General features: G+C 45.7%; 1 protein-coding gene across 1 annotated transcript in view; it reads right to left on the bottom strand.

The window, feature by feature from the left end:
- The window catches only part of LOC119650457 (E3 ubiquitin-protein ligase CBL-B-B), a 305,536-nt gene that overhangs the window by 53,822 nt on the left and 226,276 nt on the right, over positions 1 to 25,438 (bottom strand). The window contains exons 2-3 of the mRNA XM_038053313.1: positions 7,004 to 7,294; positions 6,825 to 6,941 (exon numbers count right to left, since the gene is read on the bottom strand). Coding sequence (XP_037909241.1) covers positions 6,825 to 6,941; positions 7,004 to 7,294 — 408 coding nt within the window. The remainder of the gene's footprint in view (positions 1 to 6,824; positions 6,942 to 7,003; positions 7,295 to 25,438) is intronic.

Here is a 25,438-nt window from a genome sequence, read left to right as displayed (position 1 = left end):
GTTCTTAATTCACGACGAGCTCGAAGTGTTTAATAGCAAATGTAAGTCTAAAGTTTTTTTAAAATTTTTTTTTGTTGTTTTTTAATAAATAAATTAATTAAATTAATTAAATTAAAATTTAATTTTGTTATTATTTTATTTTTATTTTATTTTTTTTATATATTTGAATTTTTTTTAATGAATAATAGTACATTATGAATTCTAATTCTCCCCCTCGGACACCACCTTGTCGTGGTGGGGGAGCCTGTAGTAGTTTACTACTACACTAAGGGTGTCCAAAAATATGAATATGGAAACGATGGATTTAAACTCTCCAAGTGGTAACAAGTCACAGACTTCGAATCCACCCGCGACCATGAGCAATCATGTCGCGGCGGAGGCGCGGATTTTGGAGGCCTCACCACGTTCATATTTGCCTATAGAGCAATCTGTAGAAGGCATGCTTTCCGACTCAGTGGAAAGTTTGCATTTAGTGCCTACGGCGAAGTTAGCCAGAAAGGAAAGTACGGAAACTCTCAAATTGGGAGAAACTGGAAATCCGCGGAAATCCCGTCCGCGGTACTACAGCCCAAATCTACCCGCAAGCGGAAGAGAAAGGCCCGGCAGAAGGGAACTTCGGCCACTAAGGAGGGGGGACTACAGGCTGAATCCTGCCTGTTAGAACCTTCTCCGCCATCCTTACTGGGAAGAGCGGAAGAACGGGAAGCTGGTGACGTGGACGCTACTGGTTCAACGCCAGTATGTGGAAATGGATCCAAGCGGTCCGAACACCGTGAACTTGGAAAGGCCCTAAGCCGACGGCAGAAGAGAGCACTGCGAAGGAAGATGAAGCACCTTGGGAATGAGGACATGGACGTGGCTGTACCACTAGGCGCGGTAACGCCCAGAGAAATCGGACGCAAGGTAGCGGAATCTCCGGCGGAAGGTGGGGATAAACTGGAAACCCCGGTAAGATCCACACTGGGCGCACCAGACTCTTCTGTCAGCGGTAATGCGCGCAAGAAGCGTAAGACCAACACATCTGCTGTGGCCGACGCTTTATTGTGCTCCGCACCAGGGTTTACATCCACGCGTCTCGCGGGGATTAGGACCGGTGTGCCGGGAGGTGATCAAATCAGGCGAGAGAGATCTCAATGAAGCTGGTCCCTCCCACAGGAATACGAACACGAAGGCGGGAAGGAAAAGGACGTATGCGCAAGCTGCGGCCTCTGTTCTGACTGCTGCCGTGGGAGTTTCCTCCAAGGATGGCAAAATGTCAGAGGGACAATTTGCCATCCTCCAGGAATGCCTGTGGAAGAAAATGATGGAGCCTGGAACGAAGCCACGATTTAACGATCAAGGTTTTTGTGATGGGCTTCTCCATTTGGAGTGCGCTGACGAGGCTGCCTTAAAGTGGCTCCAGCAAGTAATCCCAACTTTGAGTTCCGGCGGTCGGCCCAAGTTCACTATTGTGAACACTGAGCTACGCAGGACAGAACATGTCGGATGTGGGCTACCGGGCCCTCGAAGGAAGGCAGAGGACATCATCCGCTTGCTGGGTGAACAGAACCCGGGCATGGACTTTGGGCACTGGAGGGTAAAGTTCATGAATGCCAGGAAGGACCAATCTACAAACGTGGAGGGCTTCAACTTGGTATTCGAACTGGACCAACAGAGTCTGAATGTGCTCAGGGGAAGTCACCATATGGTGCTCCACTTTTTCCTATATAGACTGAAATTCAGTCATATCAGGAGACTGTAGGGCATCATCTCCATTTTGAGAGCGAAGAACAATGATGGTCTTCGACTCACACAACATAGAGCAAATTGCAGCATCTTCGGTGCGCTCTCCCACAATGGAGATGTGCGCGGAGGATAGTGCATACAGGGGCGGACCGGGGAAGGGACTACAGAGTGAATCCTACCTGCTAGTAACTTCTCCTACACCTTCCAAGGAACAGGCGGAAGGAAGGGAAGCCAGAGACGTCAACAGAACTGACTTGATGCCAGTTCGAGTGATCGAATCTATGCAACCCGGACACCGCAAACCAATTAAGGTGCTAAATGGAAAACAGACGAATGCTCTGCGGGATGAGATGAGATCTTTCGTGGATGAGAACATGGGAATTGCGGTACTTCCAAGTATGGCTTTTCTCAGAGAAATCAAATACGAGGGGATCGAGTCTCTGGCGGTACGGTGTGGGGGAAACCCCGTCATACGTGGACTGCCGCATACGCTTCTAACTGTTTTCCATAAGACAATAGACTAAGTTTATGTCGAAAAACATAAAGATTGGTCAAATCAACCTGCAGCATGTCAAAGCTCCCTCCTACCTGTTGGCAGCGAGAATGACAAAGCTACAGGATTTCCCCTATATCTTTCTGGTGCAAGAACTGTGAGTTCGATTTAACAGAATCTGTGGTATTGGATCAGTAAAGGGGGCTAGGATCTCCTACGACGAAAGATCCATAAAACCGAGAGCTTGCGTCCTGATGTCAAGACGGTTAGAGGCAACTATACTGAGACAATATTGTTCCCAGGACTTAGCTACGGTCATCATACAATACCAGATAAATGGCGAGAGGAAAAACATCATAGTTGCCTCCGCTTATTTACCCTATGATTCTTTGTATCCTCCACCGACGCAAGAACTTAGGGATCTGGTGGCGTATGCAGAATCAAGTGGTCTCGAACTCTTAATAGGTTGCGATGCGAATGCTCAACATATTTGTTGGGGCAGTAGCAAATGCAATCCAAAAGGAGAGAAGCTATTTGATTTCATCACTTCAGCTGGTCTTATGACTGCAAACGTAGGGTGCGCCCCTACGTTCGTGGGATCGAGAAGAAGCGAAGTAATTGACCTAACAATCTGTACCCCAAAATTGTTAGAGTTGATTACACACTGGCGAGTGCTAGACGAGGTCTCACTGTCAGATCACCGATATCTAGAATTCAATCTGACTATTGCGGGCGAACAGTCTTCAGTACAAAGACGGAACCCTAGGAAAACGGATTCGGCAAAGTTCAATGAACTTCTTGGCAATAAAGTACAGTTCCCTAGGCGACTAAGGACTCCTTTGGTGCTGGAAGATGAATTGAAAACTCTGAACTACACACTTTTAGAGTGTTATGAAGAGACTTGTCCTATTTCCCGAGGCCAAAGCGGTAAAACAGTTCCTTGGTGGAACGGAGAACTGCAAAAACTCAGGAAATCAACCAGGCGACTTCTAAATCGTGCTTGCAAAAGTAACAAGAACGAAGACTGGTTAAATTTCAGGAACTCACAATGTGAATATAAGAGGCTCGTGAGGTGCTCCAAACGAGACTCCTTTAGAGCGTACTGTGAGGAACTGGAAGGCGAAAGGGAGACTTCAAGGCTGTGCAGAGTCCTCAAAAGGGATGAGTCGGCCAAGTTGGATTCTCTTAGAAAACCCGACGGTACTTTCACGAACTCCAGACTGGACTCAGTACAGACCCTCCTGGAAGTACACCACCCGGGGGAACGGGTGAGAGAAGTGGTAGGGGGAGAGTTGACGGTTCTTGCAACCCCTTCAACACGCAAGTGTTGCAAGAGGAACTAGAACACTGCGAAAGCGGTTGTTACCCTTGAAAAGGTGAGAGCTGCGATACTGTCCTTTGAACATTTCAAAGCACCTGGCATGGATGGCATCTATCCGGCAACGCTAAAGGAGGGTATGGAGCATTTAGAGCGACCTCTAAGAAATATTTTTCGAGGATGTCTTGCTCTGGGCTACGTGCCTTCTTCTTGGCAACAGGTTAAAGTAGTTTTCATACCGAAACCTGGGAAAGATGACTATTCTAATCCAAAGAACTTCAGACAGATCAGCTTGACTTCATTCTTGCTGAAAGGTTTGGAGAGACTGGTGGAGCGTCACATTCGTGGAAAGGCGCTTAGGTCACACCCACTTAGTGAAAACCAACATGCTTACCAACGTGGAAAGTCCTGTGAGTCTGCTCTTCATTCTTTGGTCACAAAGATAGAGGATGCAACTTTGAATGATGAGTACGCGATGGGGGTGTTCGTGGACATTGAAGGGGCTTTTGACTGTGCGCCTTTTTAAAAACTTTGTGATGCCGCCAGAGCGCATGGTGTTGATGATGCTTTAATTAAGTGGATCCATGCTATGCTAACGCAAAGATTGTTGTGCGCTGAGGTTGGGGTCGATCGCTACCTGACTACGGAAGCAACGAAGGGCTGCCCCCAAGGAGGTGTGCTTTCGCCGCTTCTGTGGAGTATGCTGATCGACTCACTGCTATGCGAACTGCAAAATTTGCCAATACACGCTCAAGCTTATGCTGATGACGTGGCTGTACTTGGTGTTGATCGGGATCTTGGAACGGTGTATAGGAATATACAGCGCGCCGTTGATTTGGTAGACAGCTGGTGCCTTAGACATGGTTTGTCAGTTAATCCAAATAAAACCACAATGGATTTATTCACAAAAAGGAGAAAACTGGATGGACTTTGTCTCCCTGAGATGAGGGATACTACCCTTCAACTCTCCGAAGAAGTGAAATATCTGGGGCTCACTCTAGATAAAAAACTTCTTTGGAACAAACATGTAGAGGTAAAGATGAAACGAGCTCTCACAGCTTATGGGCTGTGCAGACGGACCTTTGCCTCGACATGGGGACTCAGGCCTCATGTGGTAATGTGGATATACGTTGCCATCATTAGGCCGATGTTCGTATATGCATCCGTAGTGTGGTGGGTTAAGGTGAGACAAAAAGGTTTTCACCGTAAACTAGCTGCACTGCAAAGAACTGTTTGTCTGGGTATCACTGGTGCCATGAGCACGACATCCGGCGCAGCTCTGAATGCACTACTCAATTTGCAGCCCCTGGATATCTTTATTCAAAGCACTGCAATGAGAGCAGCTCATAGGCTAATTCGATTAGATCTATGGGAAAACAACGGATGTGGGGGACACAGAGTTACTGGGAGGACTGAATCCAGTTCTTACAATGCCTTCCGATTCTCGTGTCCCCATACATCTGTTTGGTAGAAGATATGTAGTTACCCTGAAGCGTAGAGAGGACTGGGAAGACCCAGAGGAATGCGTGGAGGGATATACGGAAGTCTTCTACACCGATGGCTCAAAAACAGAAGAGGGTTCTGGAGCCGGAGTCTACCTCTCGAATAAAAACGAGAAGTGAGCTTTTCCTTTGGGACAATATGCAACGGTTTTTCAAGCCGAAGTTTATGCGATCCTAAGGGTGGCAAACTGGGTGATTGACGAGCGGTTGAAGGGCAGGCGTATCGCAATCTGCAGTGACAGTCAAGCTGCGCTGAAGGCATTGAGCAGTCCTTTGATCACCTCGAAAATCGTTCAGGAATGCAGAAACCGTTTGAACTCTATGTCTAGATTCAATACGGTGGAACTACTCTGGGTACCTGGTCACTGTGGCATAGAGGGAAATGAAATCTCGGACGCTTTAGCGAAAGAGGGGTCATCTCCCCTATGCCGGGACCGAAGCCAGCAATTGGGGTATCAGTAGCATTGGCTAAATCTGTTTTCAAAAACTGGGAACAAGTTTCTCATAATGACAGGTGGCAGAGCCTAAATGCTGCTCGACACACCAAACTTTTCCTGCCAGAACCCAACATACGTACCGCAAAGTTTATCCTGTCGAAAAGCAGGAGAACTTGCAGGTGTATTGTGGGCATTCTGACAGGCCATAATTCACTAGCTGGGCATATGTTCAGAATAGGAATTACCGAAGATGATACGTGTCCCTCTTGTAATGAGGAAGCGGAATCCACGGAGCATTTCCTATGTGAATGCCCCGCCTATGGACGCATCAGGCATCAAATCTTTGGTGCCGATGTTCTCCAATTACGACGGGTAGCATCACATCCACTAACGGAAATCCTACGATACGTTAACGAATCCGGAATATTCCGTTAGACGGGGGACGCGAGTACAATGGGCCAACACGGCCTGAGTGCTCAGAAGCTGTAGCTTCTCTCCACCATATACACACACACACACATGAATTCTAATTAAGTCATGAGTAATTTGAGGACTTCCTCCCTCTCTCTTTCTCCTTGTTCCCGCAGAACCTGCCAGGGACATCCTGAAAAAGGCAAACTGGCCCGAGGATGTCAAGGAAGGGTGGGAACCTCAGGGGCGAGGTCGAGCCGTTTTTTTTTGATTTTTCAATTTTAGCTCGCGTTTTGGTCGCTATTCGTTAGGCCATCGCGAATTCTCTTGTATGTCTATTTTGGTATCTGGTGCGGACCCACGCATTGGAATAGACACGTTAATTTTGTAGTAATGAAGCGTGAGGCATCAAAGCGCTCAAAGGACCCCCCCACATTCCCGAGCCTGGCTTGCGTGCAAGGACGTGTCAACCGAGCACTTTGATGGAGCTTCAATCTTTGCGGGCGGAACTTCACGATCAACTTCGCCAATTTTTTTAGGTTTCTGGGATAGCTTTGTCCTCTAGGTCGTTGTCGGCCACTTAGGATGATCGCTCTGACCGTCCTACCCAATTAAGTTTATTAAAGATTGACAGGAAAACCCCCCTTAAGTTCACCCTTGAATCACAAAATTGCAGCAATGTAGGCTACAACATAGAGCATGATCCTCCCAAATTTGGTGAAAATCACACTATTACTAACAGAGTTATACTAGGTCAAAACTGTCGCTCCTCTGCAAATTTAAGACTATGAATGTCAAGAAATACACAAAACCTTTCAAACCTGAAGCGTCTAGCTTCCGGTTTCCCGACTTGTTTAAGGGATCAGGAGATTTTAAAGGTAAACAACCGAATTTAAAAGATGTTAAAAAACTTGGAAAACTTTGTTAAACAGACTTACCTGTGACCATCCAATAAAGCTTGACATAATGATTTGTTCTGTGGAATAGTCTGCAGTATCTCTCCATCAGCCGTAACGTATCCGATCGCCCACTGTCCTAGTCTAGTACATGAAAGCCTAAAAAGGGATTATTATAAAATGAAAATGATGGCCATGCTATCAAAAGAATTTGAATTTACCTAAATACATAACTACCCGATTTTTGAATGTATCGTTGAAGTCTCGCTTTAACTTCGTCATATGTTAAAAATGCTACGTAGCCTGGATGTGTTACAGCTAGAACTTGCCAATTTTTCAATAGTGTTGACCACGGTTGAAACAGCCTTGTGAAAACATCGAATTCAAAATTCGATATATAATCATTGCACGTTAAATCTATTGTTGTCTTTAATGCCATCGCTTCCAGACCGGATGATATAGGATGAACTTTGTTTAATTCGTGTCTAAATACTTTCCATGGGACTAGTGTGCTGTAAAGAGAAGATGATAGAGCATTAGTATATTTTTCGAAGGGAATTAAAAAAAAGTAGGTGGTACTAATGTCAAATCATGTTTTGCACTGGTGTCAGGAAAACCAGAAATGTTTACTTAAAGGGATTATCATCTTGTGTAGTTAGGTAGTAGATCTACCTCGAAGATCTTCCACGGAACTAGAGGTGACACCTGAAACTAAGCAGTAATCCCAAGCCAAGGTGTGACTACCGGGCCGAGGGCTGAGTGGTCACAGGGTTTAAGATGTGGCCGTGGACGTTCAACTGTGGATATGAGGCAACCACCCGTTTCAACTCTCGGCAAAAAGAGGTTCTACCGAGGTCGGCTTACTTTCTCCGGTAAAACTAAGGTCATGGCAGCCAATTATAAAAAAAAAACTAAAACTAAATCTTGATCGTGATAATCGACCCTGGGTGAAGGGCCATCCTAAGCTGGAGGATGGAGAACCTTAGTATAAACTCAGATTCTGCACTTACTCAAATAGGAACCAGTCTTTGACACCCGAGTTGAAGCAAGTCAATACTCCTGATCTCGAGTTCCGATCAGCAGCACCTGTTGAGGCTAAGGTCTTACCCATGGATAAGCATCTGTCCTCGGGCAGCTAACAGTCTCCGAGCAAACAGCCCTCGCTTCCGGCCAAATCACAAACCACGGGCTATACCAAGGTTGGGGCCATCTGCGTCTGGACGTTTTCAACTTTTCAACACAATAGGCACTAAATAGGACTCGGCCGGAAATGGTTAAGCCTTCATTTACAGCCAAGCCTATTGAAGCCAATCCATCCGGTTACGATGCTGAGCAGTGCGAACAGCTTAAAAGGAAACTCCTGCTAGCTGTAAGGACTGCATTAAGCTTCACTTTAGTCGGTAGGTGTATACCGTACAATGTTACAGCAATGCCGACGAAAACACCTGTGACGGACGCACGCGTTTGAAAATTGTGGTGCCCAGGACATCGGAAAACAAATTTTTGAGAGCGAAAAAGGTCTCCTAGTTGCCATCGTTCAAAAGTGCTTCCTCTGAGTTCTAGAAGGGGAGCGTGATGGTACTGAGGTTTTGAAACAATTTTAACACCTCCATCCGGATGCTGCTAGGCAGCAAAGCAGGAGATTGACCCCATGGGCCGAAAACTTTCCTTACTATCTGTGTTCCCGAAAGAATGTTAAGAGGTTGTATATCAATGGAAGTGATAAGACTCCGCTCTTGCATGGTGGTCTCAAAAGACCTCTAGGCTAATTTCGATAATGACCTTTGTGATGGCGACACCACAATAGCCATGACCATAAAAAGTCAATCAGGAGATCAGGAGTCTAGCAGGAGATAAAAAGATTTTATGGTGCTCAGCATATTTTCTCTATGACGCAGAAGAAGTTTCTGGTGGAACATTCATCAGAGCTATCCAATATGCCAAAAGACATCGGAGTAATAGCAAGATGTGATTTCAGCAGTGGTGTACTGGGGAAGTTCCAATATCATCGACACTATCAGAGTATCTGGTAGGAACAGGTCTGTAGATAATCATTTTGGATAATGAAACAACTTTGTTCAAAGTAGTCGGGCTAGAGGTCATCGACATCATTGTGGCATCCTCTGACATTGCGGCTCTTATCGGAATCAAAGACACATTGATTTCGTAATGGGCATGGATCCATCTCCGACCACTTGGTTTAAGAATCCGCGAAAGACAGATTGGGTAAAGATCGGAGCGAGTAAAATGTGGATTTGACTGTTTCCATAGATACAAGTCATTCCTGCGCTAGTAATAGAGGGAACGGATGACGAGGGCTTACACATTTGGAATATATATCCTGGATGACTAGCACAAGCTTATATTCCAAATAAATGGCGTGATATTTATAAGTTGATATTTGTTCCCAAGCTAGGGAAATTCACCTAAACGGACTCAACCGATCAGTCTAACGTCCTTTCCACTAAAAGGAGTGGGAAGAATACTAGATTAGTTCTTAAGGCATGCATACATTCCTAAGTGGCCATTCCATTATATTAGGTTGTTGCAAATGAAATGTCGGATTTTTCAATGAAGTGAAGTTAGTTATGATTTTAATGTTTAAAACTGCCGCAAGGTGACTCTGGTGGTATGGGATAATTGAGTATAAATAGTCGTTCGTTCGATCAAGGAGTCATTTCAGTTTCAATCGTCATTGAAGTTCCAAGTAAAACTCAAAGAAAAAAGCATGGAAGGGAGTCAAAAACGTCTACTTTTTCTATATGAATTTAAACTTGGTCACAACGCAGCGCAGGCAACCAGAAACATTTGCAGAGCATTTGGAGCTGACGCAGCAAACCAACGAACGACACAGTGGTGGTTCGAAAAATTCCGATCAGACGACATGACCCTCCAAAGTGAACCTCGTGGACACCCAGGACCATCGATCGACAACGACGAGTTGCGTTTGATAGTGGAATCTGATCCCCGATCATCGATTCGTGACATTGCAGAGAAAATAGGCGTACACTATTCGACAGTATCTCGGCACTTACAACAGCTTGGAAAGGTCAAGAAGCTTGATAAGTGGGTTCCGCATGAACTCAACGAGCAAAACATGGCGCTGCGAATGGAAATATCCAGTTCTCTACTCAACCGCAACAGGAACAATCCCTTTTTGCGCAGAATAGTGACATGCGATGAAAAGTGGTTATTGTACGACAACCGTCGCAGATCAGCGCAATGGCTAGATGCCGATCAGCCTCCACAACACATGCCAAAACCGAGCCTTCACCCGAAGAAGGTAATGGTAACTGTTTGGTGGTCTGCATCTGGAATTATTCATTATTCGTTTTTGGAGCGTGGTGAAACAATTAATGCAGAGAAATATTGTGCCCAACTTGATGAAATGCATGAGAAATTACGAGTACGTGTTCAGCGGCCTAGATTGGTCAACAGAGATGGAGTGATACTGCTCCATGATAACGCCCGACCTCATTTTTCCAGAATGACGATCCAAAAATTAAATGAATTACGATATGAAACCAACCGCAGGGACCTCCCGGAGCGAGGCGTCAGACGGACTAGTGGCTTCTAGTCTGGAATCCACTGCCGTCAGGCTGGGTGTAGCGAGTACCAGACATAGTATTCCTGACCCGAAGTCCTCAGCGTCGGGGGATCCCTCGAAAGCGAAAACCGACAAGAATCGCCGGAAACCGGCTAAGAAGCGAAGGTCCACGGGTGTCCTGCTCAAGAGTCAGTACCAGAAGGCCATGCATATTCTCGGCAAGATTGCCAAGAATAAGGAGGCCGGTACTGTCGACGAGCGGGATGAAAAAGACCTCGCTAAATACCAGGCGATTGTTGATGAATACAACAGCAAACGCCGGGCTGACGAGCAGAAGGCGAAGCCCATCGCTCTAAAACGCAACCGATCTCAAGGCGAGGTCGAACAAGATAAAAAGCGGAGTAGAGTGGGCAAGAGCGCAGACGCCAAGCAACATACGAAAGAAATTGTTCAGCAACCGTCAGCCGGCGGGCCACGCACTGCGAAGACCTTCAGCGATGTGGCCAGGAGTCACTTATGGGTGGCGCTGGCGGATGGCAATTCTGCTAGCGGCAAACTAACGCTGGAGGTGTGGACCAGTGTTGAGGCTAGGCTGTCGGGCATGGTCTATGAACATCTTGTGGAAACCGGAGGCAAACAACCGGGACTCACTCCCCACTTTGATTCATCTCATGTGGTCCGTGGGTTCCACGTAATAGCTTGCATGGACCAGTTCTCTAAGGACTTTCTCGGCTCGTGCGTCGCTAAGATCAGCGACGCTTGGGAGGGCGTTAAGCTCAAGACTATCCCTTACGACGAGATTCCCAGGAGACCGGTCGTTCGCATTTGGTTGCCGAAGATCCGCATGGAGAAGGACAAGCTCGTCCATTTCCTGCGTCTTCACAACCCCAGGATTCCCATGGACGACTGGGTTGTTATAAAGGAGGAGGAACCTCAGATAAACAGCCAGCCCGTACTACTCCGCATAAACGAGGAGTGCCTGGAAACACTGAAAAAGGCCGATTACAAAGTGTGGTTCGAAGTCAGGAATGCCAAAGTAAAAGTGTGCCGCTCTGCAAAACCGGACGACGACCTTGACCCAATCGACGCCGCCAACGAGCTGTTGGAGGAGATGACGATCGACGGTCCGACGGGGGCTGTCGAACCCCCCACGCAAGCAGATCATGCTGAGGGTAACGCAGATAAATCTGCAGCACTCGAAGTGGGCCTCGGCTAATCTGCTCGTCTTCCTCTTAGAGGAAGACATCGACATCGCATTAATACAGGAGCCCTGGGTCGGAAGCGACCGAACCATCAAAGGGCTCCAAAACAAATATTTTAATCTATTCCACAGCACAGGAGACGCTGATCAGGCTAAACCTAGAGCATGTATTCTTGCGAGGAAGAGTCTGCACGCTTTTCTGTGCCCGGACCTGAGTTCCAGTGACCTAGTTGTGGTCAAGCTGGAGCAGGTGGGGGCAGAGAACGTGTATATTTCCTCGGCGTACATGGCTCACGACCGATCAGCTCCGCCACAAGAACTACAACATCTGATGAACACCATAACACCAAAGAAAGCCAACCTGCTGATAGGCTGCGACGCAAATGCAAGGCATACGCTTTGGGGCAGCTCTGAAATCAACGAAAGGGGTGAGTCATTCTTTGATTTTATTATTACTTCAAATCTATCGATGTGTAACAGGGGCAGTACACCAACCTTTCATTTCCCCTGCTCGGAGAACTGTGACGGTTGGGAAGAGGTCCTTGATATCACCCTAATAACCGACAACGAGATTCTTAGGGTGGAGGACAGGAGAGTGTCTGACCAGAGATCCTTCTCTGACCACAGTTGGATACTCTTCAGTCTAGATCTCGCCGCAGAGGTCTCCAAGCCCTTTAGAGACCCCAGGAGGATCGACTGGAGAAAGTTTGGTCAGGTAATTAAGAACAAACTCTCCGGTGCGCAAATTGGTAGGATTGGCACGACAGACGAACTGGAGTCAAAGGTCGGGGCTCTGGAGAAGGCTTTTGATACCGCCTTCAAAGTCTCGTGCCCTGCTAAGTACAGCAAAAAGACCCTGCCACCGTGGTGGAACGAAGATCTCTCTAGTCTCAGGAAGTTGACCAGAGAAATCTTCAACATCTGCTACAGGCAAAAATACTGGCAACCATACAAGGACTGCCTAAAGAAGTACAAGTCGGCCATCAGGACCGCCAAGAGGCGGTCTTGGCTAGACTATTGTCAGAACATTGAAAGCACTAGTGAATCCGCGAGGCTCAATAAGACTCTGTCCAAGGAACATAAGAGTCCATCCTTCCTCAAAAAGTCGGAAGGCTCCTGGACGGAATCTTCTAGTGAAATCTTGGAGCTGCTGGTGCAAACGCACTTTCCCTCCAGCGAGGAGGACTGTGAGTCAGAACCTCGCTTGGAGGGTTTGCGGCAACCCCAGCTGTGTGAGACTATCAAATCGGTAATTACCGGGGATAGGATCGGCTGGGCTATAAATAGCTTCTCCGCATACAAATCTCCGGGCCCAGATGGCATAATGCCAGTCATGCTACAGAAGCAGCAGGAAAGGGTTGTGCCGTGGCTTGTTGAGATTTACCGGAGCTACATCACTTTAGGATACGTACCGCAGTCCTGGAGGCGCGCACGGGTGGTTTTCGTACCGAAAGCGGGCAGGCGCGGTCATGAGTCCGCGAAGGACTTTCGGCCAATCAGCCTGACCTCTTTCGTGCTGAAGACCCTAGAACGCTTCCTGGACATTCACTTAAGGACGATTATGGAGAGAACGCCTTTCTCTAAGTCCCAGCATGCCTACCTCAAAGGAAAATCCACAGAAACCGCCCTCCACGAGGTAATTGGCACGGTTGAGCGGTCGCTGCAGTACAAGCAGTATACCCTTGCTGCCTTCTTGGATATAGAAGGAGCCTTCAACAACGTCAGTACCAACGCCATCAAGGAAGCCTTGACCGGTATTGGATTGGAGGGGTATCTCACGCATTGGATTATATCCATGCTGAGTACCAGGATAATCCAATCCGATCTGGGAGGCAACCACTTGACCAGAGCTGTAAACAGAGGCACGCCCCAGGGTGGTGCTATCTCACCGGTGCTCTGGTTAATAGTAATGGACAAAATTTTACGTACATTAGACAGCAGCGGGGTGAAGGTGGTGGCGTATGCCGACGACTTGGTGATACTAGTATCTGGGATGTTTCTGTCCATTATGAGTGACATCATGGAAGGAGCGTTGCGAAAGGTGTGCCTGTGGGCCGCAAGATGCGGACTCAGCATAAACCCAACCAAAACGCAACTGATGCTATTCACCACCAAGACAAGGATACCTGAATTCCATCTACCACGGCTGAATGAACAAAGATTGGTTCCTTCCTCTACTGTGAAGTATTTGGGTGTAATCCTGGATCCTAAGCTAAATTGGAGGTTGAACATAGAACTGAGGGTTAAGAAGGCCTGTATAGCCTTCTATGCCTGTAAGAGAACCTTTGCCAAGAAATGGGGTCTCCAGCCGAGGATGGTTCTCTGGATGTACACCGCTGTAGTGCGTCCGATCCTGACGTACGGATCTATTGTATGGTGGCAGGCTTTGAAGAAGAAATACAATAGAACGAAGCTTAATAGGATTCAAGGAACCGCGTGTGCAGGTGCTACGGGGGCTCTGCAGTCCTGCCCGGCAGATGCTCTCAATGTACTCCTGCATCTCCTCCCCCTTGACCTCCACATCAAATATGTTGCAGCGTGCAGTGCCGTAAGACTGCGTGAGTCCGGATGCTGGGCAGCGAAGTCCTACGGTCACAGCAACATTCTAGATGAAATACCTCGAGAAATCGGGGCATCCCCCACGGACTATGTCACACGCAAGCTGAACTTCACGAGAAACTTTGCTGTGGACCTTCTAACCAGGGCAAAGTGGAACACCGGCGGCGTGTTGCAAGACTATGACACGGTATTCTTTACGGACGGATCAAAGATGGCCTATGGAGTCGGCGCGGGGGTTTTCTCGAATACACACGGTGTATCCAAGTCGTATGGTCTCCCAGGTTTCGCCAGTGTATTCCAGGCGGAAGTACTGGCGATATTGGAAGTCTATCGATGGCTGGAGCGCGATTCGAGTCCCAAGCGTAACATAGCCATTCTGACCGACAGCCAAGCGGCCATCAAGGCCTTGTACTCAACGACGACATCTTCCCGGTTGGTGGGGCAGTGCAGAGACACGCTCAACCATCTGGGCGGCACGCTCAAGATCACTCTCCTCTGGGTTCCCGGGCATAGGAACATAGAAGGGAATGAGCGGGCTGACGGATTGGCCAGGCAAGGCTCTGCTCTTGGCAGTCCCTCGGGCAACACAGTCGGTGTTCCGCTGGCGGCTGTCGGGGGCCGAGTCTACTCGCACTACCTAGCGGCCGCGGGCCTGAGATGGCGAAGGCTTACAAGCTGTGCCAAATCAAGGAGAATTTGGCCCGCTTATAACATAGCCCGATCACGAGAGCTCCTGTGCCAGACGCGTGCAAATGCATTCAAGATTACGGCGGTCTGCACGGGGCACTGGCCCATAGGGGACCATGCCGCTAGGCTCGGCTTACCCTACAACTCGCATTGCCGAAGCTGCGGAGAAGGAAGGGAAACCCTCATGCACTTTCTCTGCGATTGCCCGGCTCTGGCTCGAGTCAGGCTGCGGACACTGGGTAAACCATTCTTTGGGGACCTCAGTGAGATTTCTAGTTACAGGGTCGGAGAGCTGCTTTCCTTCGTGAATGCATTTGGATCACTTTTTGGCGGGGAAACAATTCAGCAATGAAGTAGCTGTCAAAAGTGCCTTTGAAGAATTTCTTAGCTCTAGAAACCCAGACTTTTACGAAACTGGAATAAATGCCCTTGTATCTCGTTGGGAGAAGTGCATTGAAGCTGCTGGTTCTTATTTTGACTAATAAAATTAATTTTCATAAAAGTTATAGTTTTTTGAAATTTTACTCAAATATCCGACATTTCATTTGCAACAACCTAATAAACCTAAACCGGAAGCAGCACCCCATGAGCTCACGGCAAAAATTGGAAATGCAATGTCCAAAAAAGAATACGCGCGAAGTCATTGATGGATATCGAAGTTCCCTTTAAATATTCCTAATTAGCGGCAATTTGTGATCAATCCGCTGTTAATTAGTTATATCCTTCAAATGTTGGAGTGGTTCGCCAAAAGTCTATTGTGGCAGAATTTTTTAGAGGGCCCATAGGGAGGAGTTTGCTCTACTCTTTTATGGCTCGGCCCCTGGAGGACACAAAGGTCTTCGCACCATCATTTGCGGACGATCTGGCCCGGAAATTTGACGGATACAGTAAGTGACCGCTTGAATGCAACTCTGCATGAAATCTACAGTTAGTGCCTCTGCAACAGACACGCTACCCACTCTAGCAGGAGCCGAAATCCAGCTGGTACAAACAGTCATGTATTTAGGAGTAAACTTCGAACTCAAGCTAACGTGGAAGCACCATATTCAGGAACAATATCAGAAATCCTGCAGATTGCTCTGGTGCTGTAAGACTGGAATAGGTAAGACCTAGGCACTCTGACCGCCACAGATTCATTGGATGTATACATCCAAAATAAAGCCCAATTTGATGTATGCATGGATCATATATGGCTGAGATTGAGCTTTGTTAACATCAGGAAGCAGCTGACGCAAATACAAAGGCTTGGTTGCCTAAGTATTACTGGAGCAATGAGTACTACGCCGACCGCAGCACTCGAAGCTATCCTAAATCTGCCTCCCATTCATTTCGAGATGAACGGATCGAATCCAACGACGCATATCGACTCGATACAATTAGCCGTGGAAAGGCGACTAATTACACGGTCATGCGTCCATCTGGAAATTCCTTGGCAAACATCCGGTGGTTCTGATGCCAGCCGATCATATGGTTTTCAGATTGGTGATGATTATGGAACTGGCCCGACCCCTTGGAAAAATGATGACCATATTCCAGGCAGAGATGAAGTGGCATATTTCATTGGCAGCAGAAGAATGTTTGCGCCAAAAATGGAGGGATCGCACCATTCAAATCTGTTGGTGTGAAGTTGACAACAGTTGCTGCTAAAACTTGAAATGAACCATTCCTGATGTGGTTGTCAGGGCACCCAACCATCACTGGTAATGAGGAAGCTGATGGACTTGCTCGTCAAGGGTCTGGATCCACAATTGTGTACGGCTTTTCAACTACCATATGGAAAAATTGGGGTGGTGGTTTCGGCTATATGCAATAAATGTGTGGCGCGGCAGGATTCGCAACATTCGAAATTTCTTTCGAATGTTGCGAATGCGAGCAAATAGATGGCGCGCCGAACTCTCCACTCTTTAGAGCTCGCCACGGGTGTGGAGGACTAGCGGTGAGAAGGTGCCGTTGGTTGGGACAGGAAATGACCGCATGGAGATAAGCCGGTCTCTTCTGTCTCGACCACCGGCAAGTACGCACGGCTTCCTTCTCGCAACAGTGGCCTTCTTCTGTACGTGTTTTTGATTGTGATTTTAGTCATAAAGAGAAAATTAAATCGGAATTGCTCTAGATTTTGTTACTTCAGCAACGCAGGCTTATAATGTGATAACAATATATTCCAAAAGCGGCAATTCGCCTCCGCGAGAGAGTCACAACAGAACGTTGAAAATATTTTTGGAAAAGACAGAGGAGGAGGAGACGGTCCTGCATTTTATATGCAGTTGCCCTGCCTCCGCAGATCTCAGACGAAGACACCTCGGTAGGGTTTTCTTCAACGAAGAATGTGCGCATTCTCTGCCTCTCGAGAATGTGCTCAGATTCGCAAAAGCTTGAGAACGACGTAGGAGGGAAGACATTGAATAAGCGATTTACGGGGACGGTACAATGAGCGTAACTAAGGTCTGAGTGCTCGTAGATACGACTCGCTTCATTAAACTAAACTAAACCAGGTATTCGATCTCTGTGCAGTTTTCATGAAATTTGAAAGCAGTTCCTTTATGGTCAACCCTCCGTTTTCGCCATTCAATAGCCTCTCGTTCGAATATTGTCGAAGTTAAATCCTAACAGTAGCTCGGTTGAATTAGTTATCTTGTTCAGAGCTACAATTTTCTTTTTCAATGCTGAATGACGATTTTCTTGACACTCAGGTAACTCGGATCCATTGTCTAGCTCTGCAAATGCTTCGGGCAGAATATCGTCCTTAATATTTATTGTGCGACTGCTCGATTCAAAAGTTGAGTGATTTTCGTGCCAAGTTCTTCCGCGCCCAGCATCTACAGGGGGCGCCATTTAAATTGAAGGGATGTTTTTTTAAAAAAAATATAAATAAAAGACCAAATATTTTCAATTTTTTTACGTAGTCATTTATTTTGCTTCAGGGAGATTTGTTTTAACTACTTTTTGAAGATGATATCGCGTAAATGTTGGCCTTTGGACTTGATGGACAAATTGGTCCTTTTTTCGATAACGGTCGATAACGGTCGGCATTGACGGTTTCGGTAGCACCAGCACCATTTTCAAAAAAGTACGGCCCAATGATCATTGTTGCACAAATGCCGCACCAAACTGTGACTTTTTGTTCGTAAAGAGGCTTTTCATGAATTATTTGTGGGTTTTCAGTGGCATAGAATCGACAATTCTGTTTATTTACACCTCCAGATAATGAGAAATGTGCCTCATCCGACATAATGATTTTTTGCCAGAAGTCACTTTGATTTCGAGCCATTTCCACAGCCCATTTGCCATAATTGACACGACGCACATAGTCGGCTGGGTTTAATTTGTGTGCCATTTGAATTTTGTACGGAAATAACTTCAAATCTATACGAATAATGCGTCTCAAAGTGGTTTCCGGGATGTTCAATTCCTTACAACGGCGTTTGGTCGAAGTTGTTGGAGTGGCATCAACACTGGCTTGAACGAGCGCGATGTTTTCATCGGAGCGTGATGTGCGCATTCTGGACGCGTGGCTGGCATCATTAAGATTGCCGTGATCAATAAACTTCGCGTAAAAACGTCGTATGGTAACGTCAATCGGTGCAGTTTTCACTTTCTTTATTTTTCGATATTCACGTTGTGTTTGCACAATTGAGAAGTTATTTTGAATGTATAGCTGCACAATTTCAGCACGTTCTTTTGGAGTGTATCTGTCCATGGCGAAAAATCTCCTAAGACTGACGTTTGTAACGCGGTATTTGATTAGTCGATTTGACAGTTCTGTCAAAAGTTATAGTGTTGCCAGATGCCTTCAATTTAAATGGCGCCCCCTGTATTCATATTTGGCAATTACAGCGCTACGAAGAGCATAGCAGCTGCATCTGAAGATTCCCTTCACATCCCCCCATCATCCCGAGTATTCTATTACCCCTTGAAAGGCATGGACTTGGCATGTCTATCATTTTGCTCTCTAGTTAATGCCACTGTGAGCGGATATAGTTCGCTAGCTGTGGCCAAATCGAAGTATTTTCGCGACTGATTCGTATGAAGTTCATCTGTAATTTTTGTTGGTGGTTTTTTGCACTCCGGGCTTTTTCTCTTTGAACAGTGTGCATTTTGGATCAACTTCGGAATTTTTACTAATATGACTCTTCGCGTCGCATTTTCTGCGTTATTTAGACTTACTATTCGCACGACTGAAGCCTCCGCTTCAGTACAGCCTACTTCCTGAATCGAAACATAATTCAGCAACTCTCTCTCTCTCTCTGTTGCCAACAATTTGACTGCGTCGTAGCGTTTTACCGCTGATTTCTCAAACCCGATAAAATTAACTCCTTGTCCAATGCCTCATGAATCTTCCCCTTTGTAGTGACCTTACTCAAATCTCCTACCGGCTAATCATTATGTCTTCTTCCTTTTCTAAGACGATTTTATCATAAAGCTTCTTGTGCTCGAAAATAAGGTCTTTTTTTGGTAAGTTTTGGATGTGATTTGACCCTCCTCATTTGTAAATCCTGAACGACTGGAAATCTTAATTTTTTCCCAGTGAATGGAAGGAAGGGATAATCCTTAAGATTTCTAAGGATGTAATAACTGAAGGGACATTTACGTACTACCTACTGTAGCAAAGATTCTAGTTACAATCACCCTGGGACGCATCAAGGATCACCTTGCAACTTGATGAACAGAGAACAGGCTGGTTTCCATTCTGAATCGTCCTATATTAACCATATTAATACCCTTCCAACCATTGTTCGTGACAGTATCGTATCATCAGGATATTCTGCTTTGGGGCAACACCATAACTAAAGAAGAAATTCGTTGACATATGGGTCAGATGGCTGTGGCCGTATTGCGAGAGCAGAAGTGGCAGTGACTAGGTCATATATTAAGGAAGGGCGACAACTCCAACAATATACGAGTATCATGTTGCTATACTCATATTCTGCTTATACCCATGCTCTCATCAGGCGGAAATGTTGTAAAGTTCAAAGCAATTTAACCAGAAATAGGAATCTGTTAAAAGCAAATAATATATAAAAAAGATATCACGAATTCAAGTATAAAGGAAGGAGCTTCCGCTCGAAATAAGATTTGCGCTTAGATCTCACGCTTACGCTTGAGTGGAACTTGCATGAAATCAAACAAAAGCTGAAACGGACTTGAAAAATCCACCATACCAACTTGCTCATGCCTTTAAGGGAATTTCCCTAAATTTCATTTCCCAAAAAGATTTATATATCTTCTTCACGATTCTGTAGAAATTTAAAAACGTTTTCTAGAAAATACAAAATTACATTTCTGTTAAGACTCCGCCGAAGAAAAACAAAAGCATCCAATTCTAGGACTGAATGTGAAAGCATTTCTTTTTAATGTCCCAGACAAATATTTCCGATTAAAATTTCACCTGTTGATCAAATATTGAAACGAATGAAATGGACCATGAAAATGTTTATCTTTTTGTTTGCTTTCTTTTTCATTTAGTCGAAATAAATGAGTGAAATTTATTTGGTTGGAGAAGTACTCATAGCTCACTTACGGGGTTCAGCAAGAGGAGCCTTTGGAGTGATTCTGGGAGAATAATGGAAAATTCACGACATTAAAGTACTACGACTTTGAAGTTTTTTTGTTATAAAACGATTTGAAGTAGAAGTTCTTGTGTTGAAATGAATGTCAACAAACATATATTTAAGGCAAATACGCCTTGTTGGATAGAACAGTATTTCAAAAAGTATCACTACTCAAGTTTTTCGAATGCTGAGCTACCCAAGTTTTACAATGTTGGTCATTGTGGGGGCTATAATTCTTTGTTCAGTTTACTTCTTGTAGAATATGGAGCACCCACAAAGGCTCTTCTGTATTTTTACCCCCTCCCTGTTTTTCAATGAAACTGGGCTCAAGATTCGACCGGAAATCTTTTACGCGTTCAATATTAACATGTCCGCAAAGAAGAGCTTAGGCAGCATCTGAAGAGTTGGGAAAAAAGACTAAATTTTGTTTTCTAAATACCAAATAAAAAGTTTTTATTACTCATATACCGGCTTCGAAAAGTGCTAATCGAGACCTTTAATTTGATACCCCACATGACTATATTTGATGAAAAAAAATGTTACACCCCCCTTTTGAATGTATGGGATCCCCCCCCCCTTAAATTCAACGTAAAAGGATGTAACTTACTGTATGCGTGAGCGTTAACAGTTCCCCGTCTTTCTATCAAATTTGGTGTCAATCGCTATAACCGCCTCCGAGAAAAATGCGTGTGACGGACAGACAGTAAACCGATTTTAATAAGGTTTTGTGTTTATACAAAACCTTAAAAATGGAAACAAGCGCTTCTCAGAATTAGCGTAATCAGGGTTAACTTCTAAAACAACAATGCGGCCCATTTCGATTTTCGACTGTACGGTGCTTGAGGGGGCGTGTGCAAGCGTAATGACTGAAAAAATGGGGTTGCAGCCCGAAGATACTGCTTTGGATATACACTGCAATAGTAAGGCCAATGGTTACCCATGGCGGGGTAATCTGGGCAGAAAAAACTGAACTCAGCACACAAGCCAGGGAGTTACACAAACTCCAAAGTGGGGCAATGAGGACATGCGCAACGGGTCCCGGTCCTTTCGAGGAATGGGCAAGGACGGTGTCAGGGCGTAAGTACGTTAGTCCGAACACAACAAATACGTGTCTGCACGCTAAATATTGGTACCCTAACTGGAAAGACCGGGGAACTCGCAAGCGCACCACCAAGTTTGACACTGTCTAAGTTCGAGGAAACGATAATCTTGTTTTCGACGGAAAGGGACAAAGTCAAAAGGTGATTGCTGATGATTTCAATGCTTGGGCCCTGGAGTGGGGTAGCAGAGAATCAAATACCAGGGGGCGATTGCATTGCGAATATGTCGCATCTTATGGTTCTTCAATCGTATAAGAACGAACTAGCAAGGAATTCCAAATGCCATTTTAATTATGGCAATGCCACAGCACGATCGTCACGCGGCTACTTTAGACACAGTTTTAAGGCAGATGGGACTGCAGTACAATTACCACATAGCAAACGCACTCCAGCTCGGTGTTTAGGCCCGCTTTCTATTCCTCGGAAATCTTGTATGCCTACACGGCCAGCAGAAGAGCATCTATTTAGGCCAGTTCCTCGACGAGCGAGTTATAGGGATGGTAAACGCTTTGTCTCCCTGGAATTGTGGAATCGTTAAAAAACGGACTTCTTCTACTAGTTTAGGGATTTGAGATATCATAGTGGATTGAACGGTAGTAACTCATATGAAATTATTGTTTAAATAAATTAAATTTAGCAAAATAGTCTTTTTATTCTATTCCACTTTAAAAACTTGAAAGGATGGCGAAATTGGGCGTGAAGGTCCGCCGGCAAATATTGCAGCTAATCGACACGTGCTTGCTTGCCTCTGTGCTAGCCGGGCTCGCGAATGTGGGGGTGATCTTTGACTATTTATTTATTCAAAAAGTAATGAAAGGAAAAGCAGTTTTTGCAGATAAACATTTGATTATAACAGATGAAGTCTTGTCTTAAACTCTGTAGTGCCAAAAATTAATAAGAAGACTTTCAAGTTTATGTACAATGATTCTAGTTACATTTTTTGAAGAAAGGGGTTGTGGTTCCAGTACCCACGGCTCTAATATGCCCATTGTGCTATCCTACCCCTTTTAGGCAATCCTAACGCCCACGATCCGGCTGGCGTTCCAACCCGCGAAATGAGATGAATTATCGCGGAGCTGACACCTCAACATTTACGGCTGACGTATACTGTACGCTCAGCTGAAATCCCCAACTAGTCACTGAACTTGACTAGACCTGAATGTTAGTTATATTTGCCTGGGCAGAATTTTCAACATTTTTTGTTCCTTTTCGGTGGTGCTAACACCGAACTCCTGAAGAAGAAAATGGAATGGATGGCTATAATACAAAAATTCGAATCCCCTTACCCTAGCCAAAAGCAGAATACACTCAATGCTTATATGAAGATATATCAATAGACCTACACGCGCGAAAGAGTCAGACAAGGAGTCAATGAGTTGTCAATCATTTAGTGTTTTTAGTCTTTTCACAATCCCGGCCACCCGTAAAGTTCCCCGGCTCTCTATTTTTGGGTAAGGCACTTACGATATACCTCCTTACTAAAAGCAACACCTCATAGCTCAACGCCGTAGAACAGAGCAGACTGCGTTTTACTCATCAGAAGACGCCGACCGTGCATCCAGCAACAAGCACCGCATCATCATTTGCATAACCGACCAGACGCGACTCTTCTGGCATGATGAGTCTTAGCAGACTATCGTAGGAAGCGTTCCAGCTTCGACGTGACCTCCATGGCCATCTGACCCTTTAGCGTCTCGTAGAGTATGAGTAATTTCCCAGGCAATCCCTCAATTATTGCTTGGCACGTGGAAATTATTATTTAGTGTGCCTAGAATGGCTTTCCATTTTACAAAATGGCATCAAGCGTAACGAGCAGCACTGTCCATCAAGAGAGGCGCCTTCGCTCGATGACCAGTATCCACGACTTGCATGACAGCATCCATTTTGGACCACTCTGTTCCTTAACCAAACTATCGTGGGGATAAGTCTCCGGGCAGCACGAATTGTTTCAGCGATGAGCTCTTCGAGCACTTTTCTGGCCGGTCCCAGGATGCAAAGTGGTCGATATGCAGGCTTCAGCTAAGGGTTGCTTTGTTCATCACTCTAGCGGGTAGGCCTTGGTGCCTTTCACGCTGTTGTTATCAACTAGAGAATAGTGCCCGTATAATACCGTTTCCGCAAAGCCTCGATTTTTCGAGTTATCAGTTTATAACCGAGTTCTGACAGCAGCGAGTTTTGCTTCTGTTTGCATCACTGCAGAGTCTCCTTTTGGCTGATTTGTACTCAGTCATTGTGGTACATACCTCCTCCCGATCGTTTAGACGTAATGTCAAGGCGGAGTTTGTGACACTTCTTTCGTAATTCGGCAATTTCCGCGTCCACCAATACATAGAAGGTTTGCCTCGTCTCGATGCCTCCTGTGCGTGGAAATTCCGCAGGCTGTTGTCATCAAATTCATAACTGAATTGACGGAAGTGTTAGCTGCAGCGCCTTCACCCCCAGGAGAGGCCTCCTTTGCAGTAAAGGTTACGTGGGGAATGCTTCCCTCGCAGCCCCGGCCGAACGTTGCGGCCGATCCGGTGTTTAAAACTACGAGTCCTGTTCTCGCTGCCATTTTCAGAATTCGTTTCCCTCTGGAATCAGGCCGAGGCATACACCATTCAAGTGCCCTGCATTGAAGTCACTCTCGACCAGGATCCGTCCCATCGTGCCCAAGATAGCGCCCTTCAGAGCTTCAACCCTGAATCAGAAGTGCAGCATCGTTTTATTCGGTGTTAGATAGACACTGAAAAACGTTTCCCCTAAAGACCGAACTTAGACAAAGCCATCCCCTCGGCCTCGAGCGAGAAATCTAAGTTGGGTGCCGCCCCGTACCTAGATGGCAGCGGCACCTAATATGTCAAGGTGCCATTAAGTGGGGTCCTTGTTTCGATACTGTTCACTGATGAGCACTAGATCAGCCTTTATCTTTGTAGCAAAATGCGCTATGAGCAGTTGCATTCCGATCCATATTAATTTGTTGAATGCGGATCATGTTAACCGCGTCGCAGCTCTTTCCAATTTTACTCCCAAGATTGGACACTGTCCCGAGTCTGCAGTTATCAAACCTGGCCACATCTTCGACATGTTGCTCTCTTGTCAAATTCCCGGCAGATTGCAGACGTGTGTCTCTAATCTAAACATCTCTATTATTTTTTGAGGCGGTCTGAATCCGTATCCAACATAATACCCAATCAATTCTGATTTTCCCGCTGTTAAGAAGTTTCCTCGCGTATTGCTCAGCAACTTCCACCACAGCGAGTTTTTGATTTCGAGTGTTCACAGAGGTGATACTTTTCGGAGAAGGCGTATTCATATCTGCGTTCTGCAAGAAACCCGATGGTCTGGTGCCAAAAGCTACGAAATTGAACGTGAATGCGGTAAAAATGGCTACCAACTTCTCTATTTTGGCAGCCCACACACTCAATATGGTTTTGACATTGCCATCTCCGATGGTTTCCGTGATGCCATTAAGAAAGTGAAATGATTTGATGATCGGTTGATGAAGCTCACCATCATATCAGCTGATCACACAACTCACTTCTTTACCGCATACGCACCACAGACAAGTCAACCTGATGCCGAGAAAGATGCCTTCTGACAACTTCTCGATGAAAAGATTTGAACTTCTCGATGAAAAGACCTTGTACTTATGAATACATGGTTCATCAAATGATTGTCTCATTTTCCTACATTTTATAGTGGGGACAGTAAAACGGAAATCGACTATATTCTCATAAAACGCACGACCTTTTACCACCGTCACTGATTGCAAAGCTGTTCCCTATGAGACAATCGCACCTTAACATCGGCCGCTGATTGCCGTTCTGCGAATTAAGCCACCGATAAAACAGTGTGAGAAACGCAATAGTCCGCCGCGCATTAAATGGTGGCGATTTCGTGAGAAGAAAGAAGAAATGATCTCACTTACGCGATTACCAACCATTACGAATGTCGAAGAATTGTGGAACCAAATGAAAAACACGATCCACAAAGCGGCCTTTGCAACCCTCGGCGTCACCAAGCCGGGTAAG

This window comes from Hermetia illucens, chromosome 2, assembly GCF_905115235.1.
Source record: "Hermetia illucens chromosome 2, iHerIll2.2.curated.20191125, whole genome shotgun sequence".
Taxonomy (NCBI): Eukaryota; Metazoa; Arthropoda; class Insecta; order Diptera; family Stratiomyidae; genus Hermetia; species Hermetia illucens.
The sequence above is the reverse complement of the archived record's forward strand: the minus strand, read 5'-3'. Positions and strand labels throughout refer to the sequence as shown.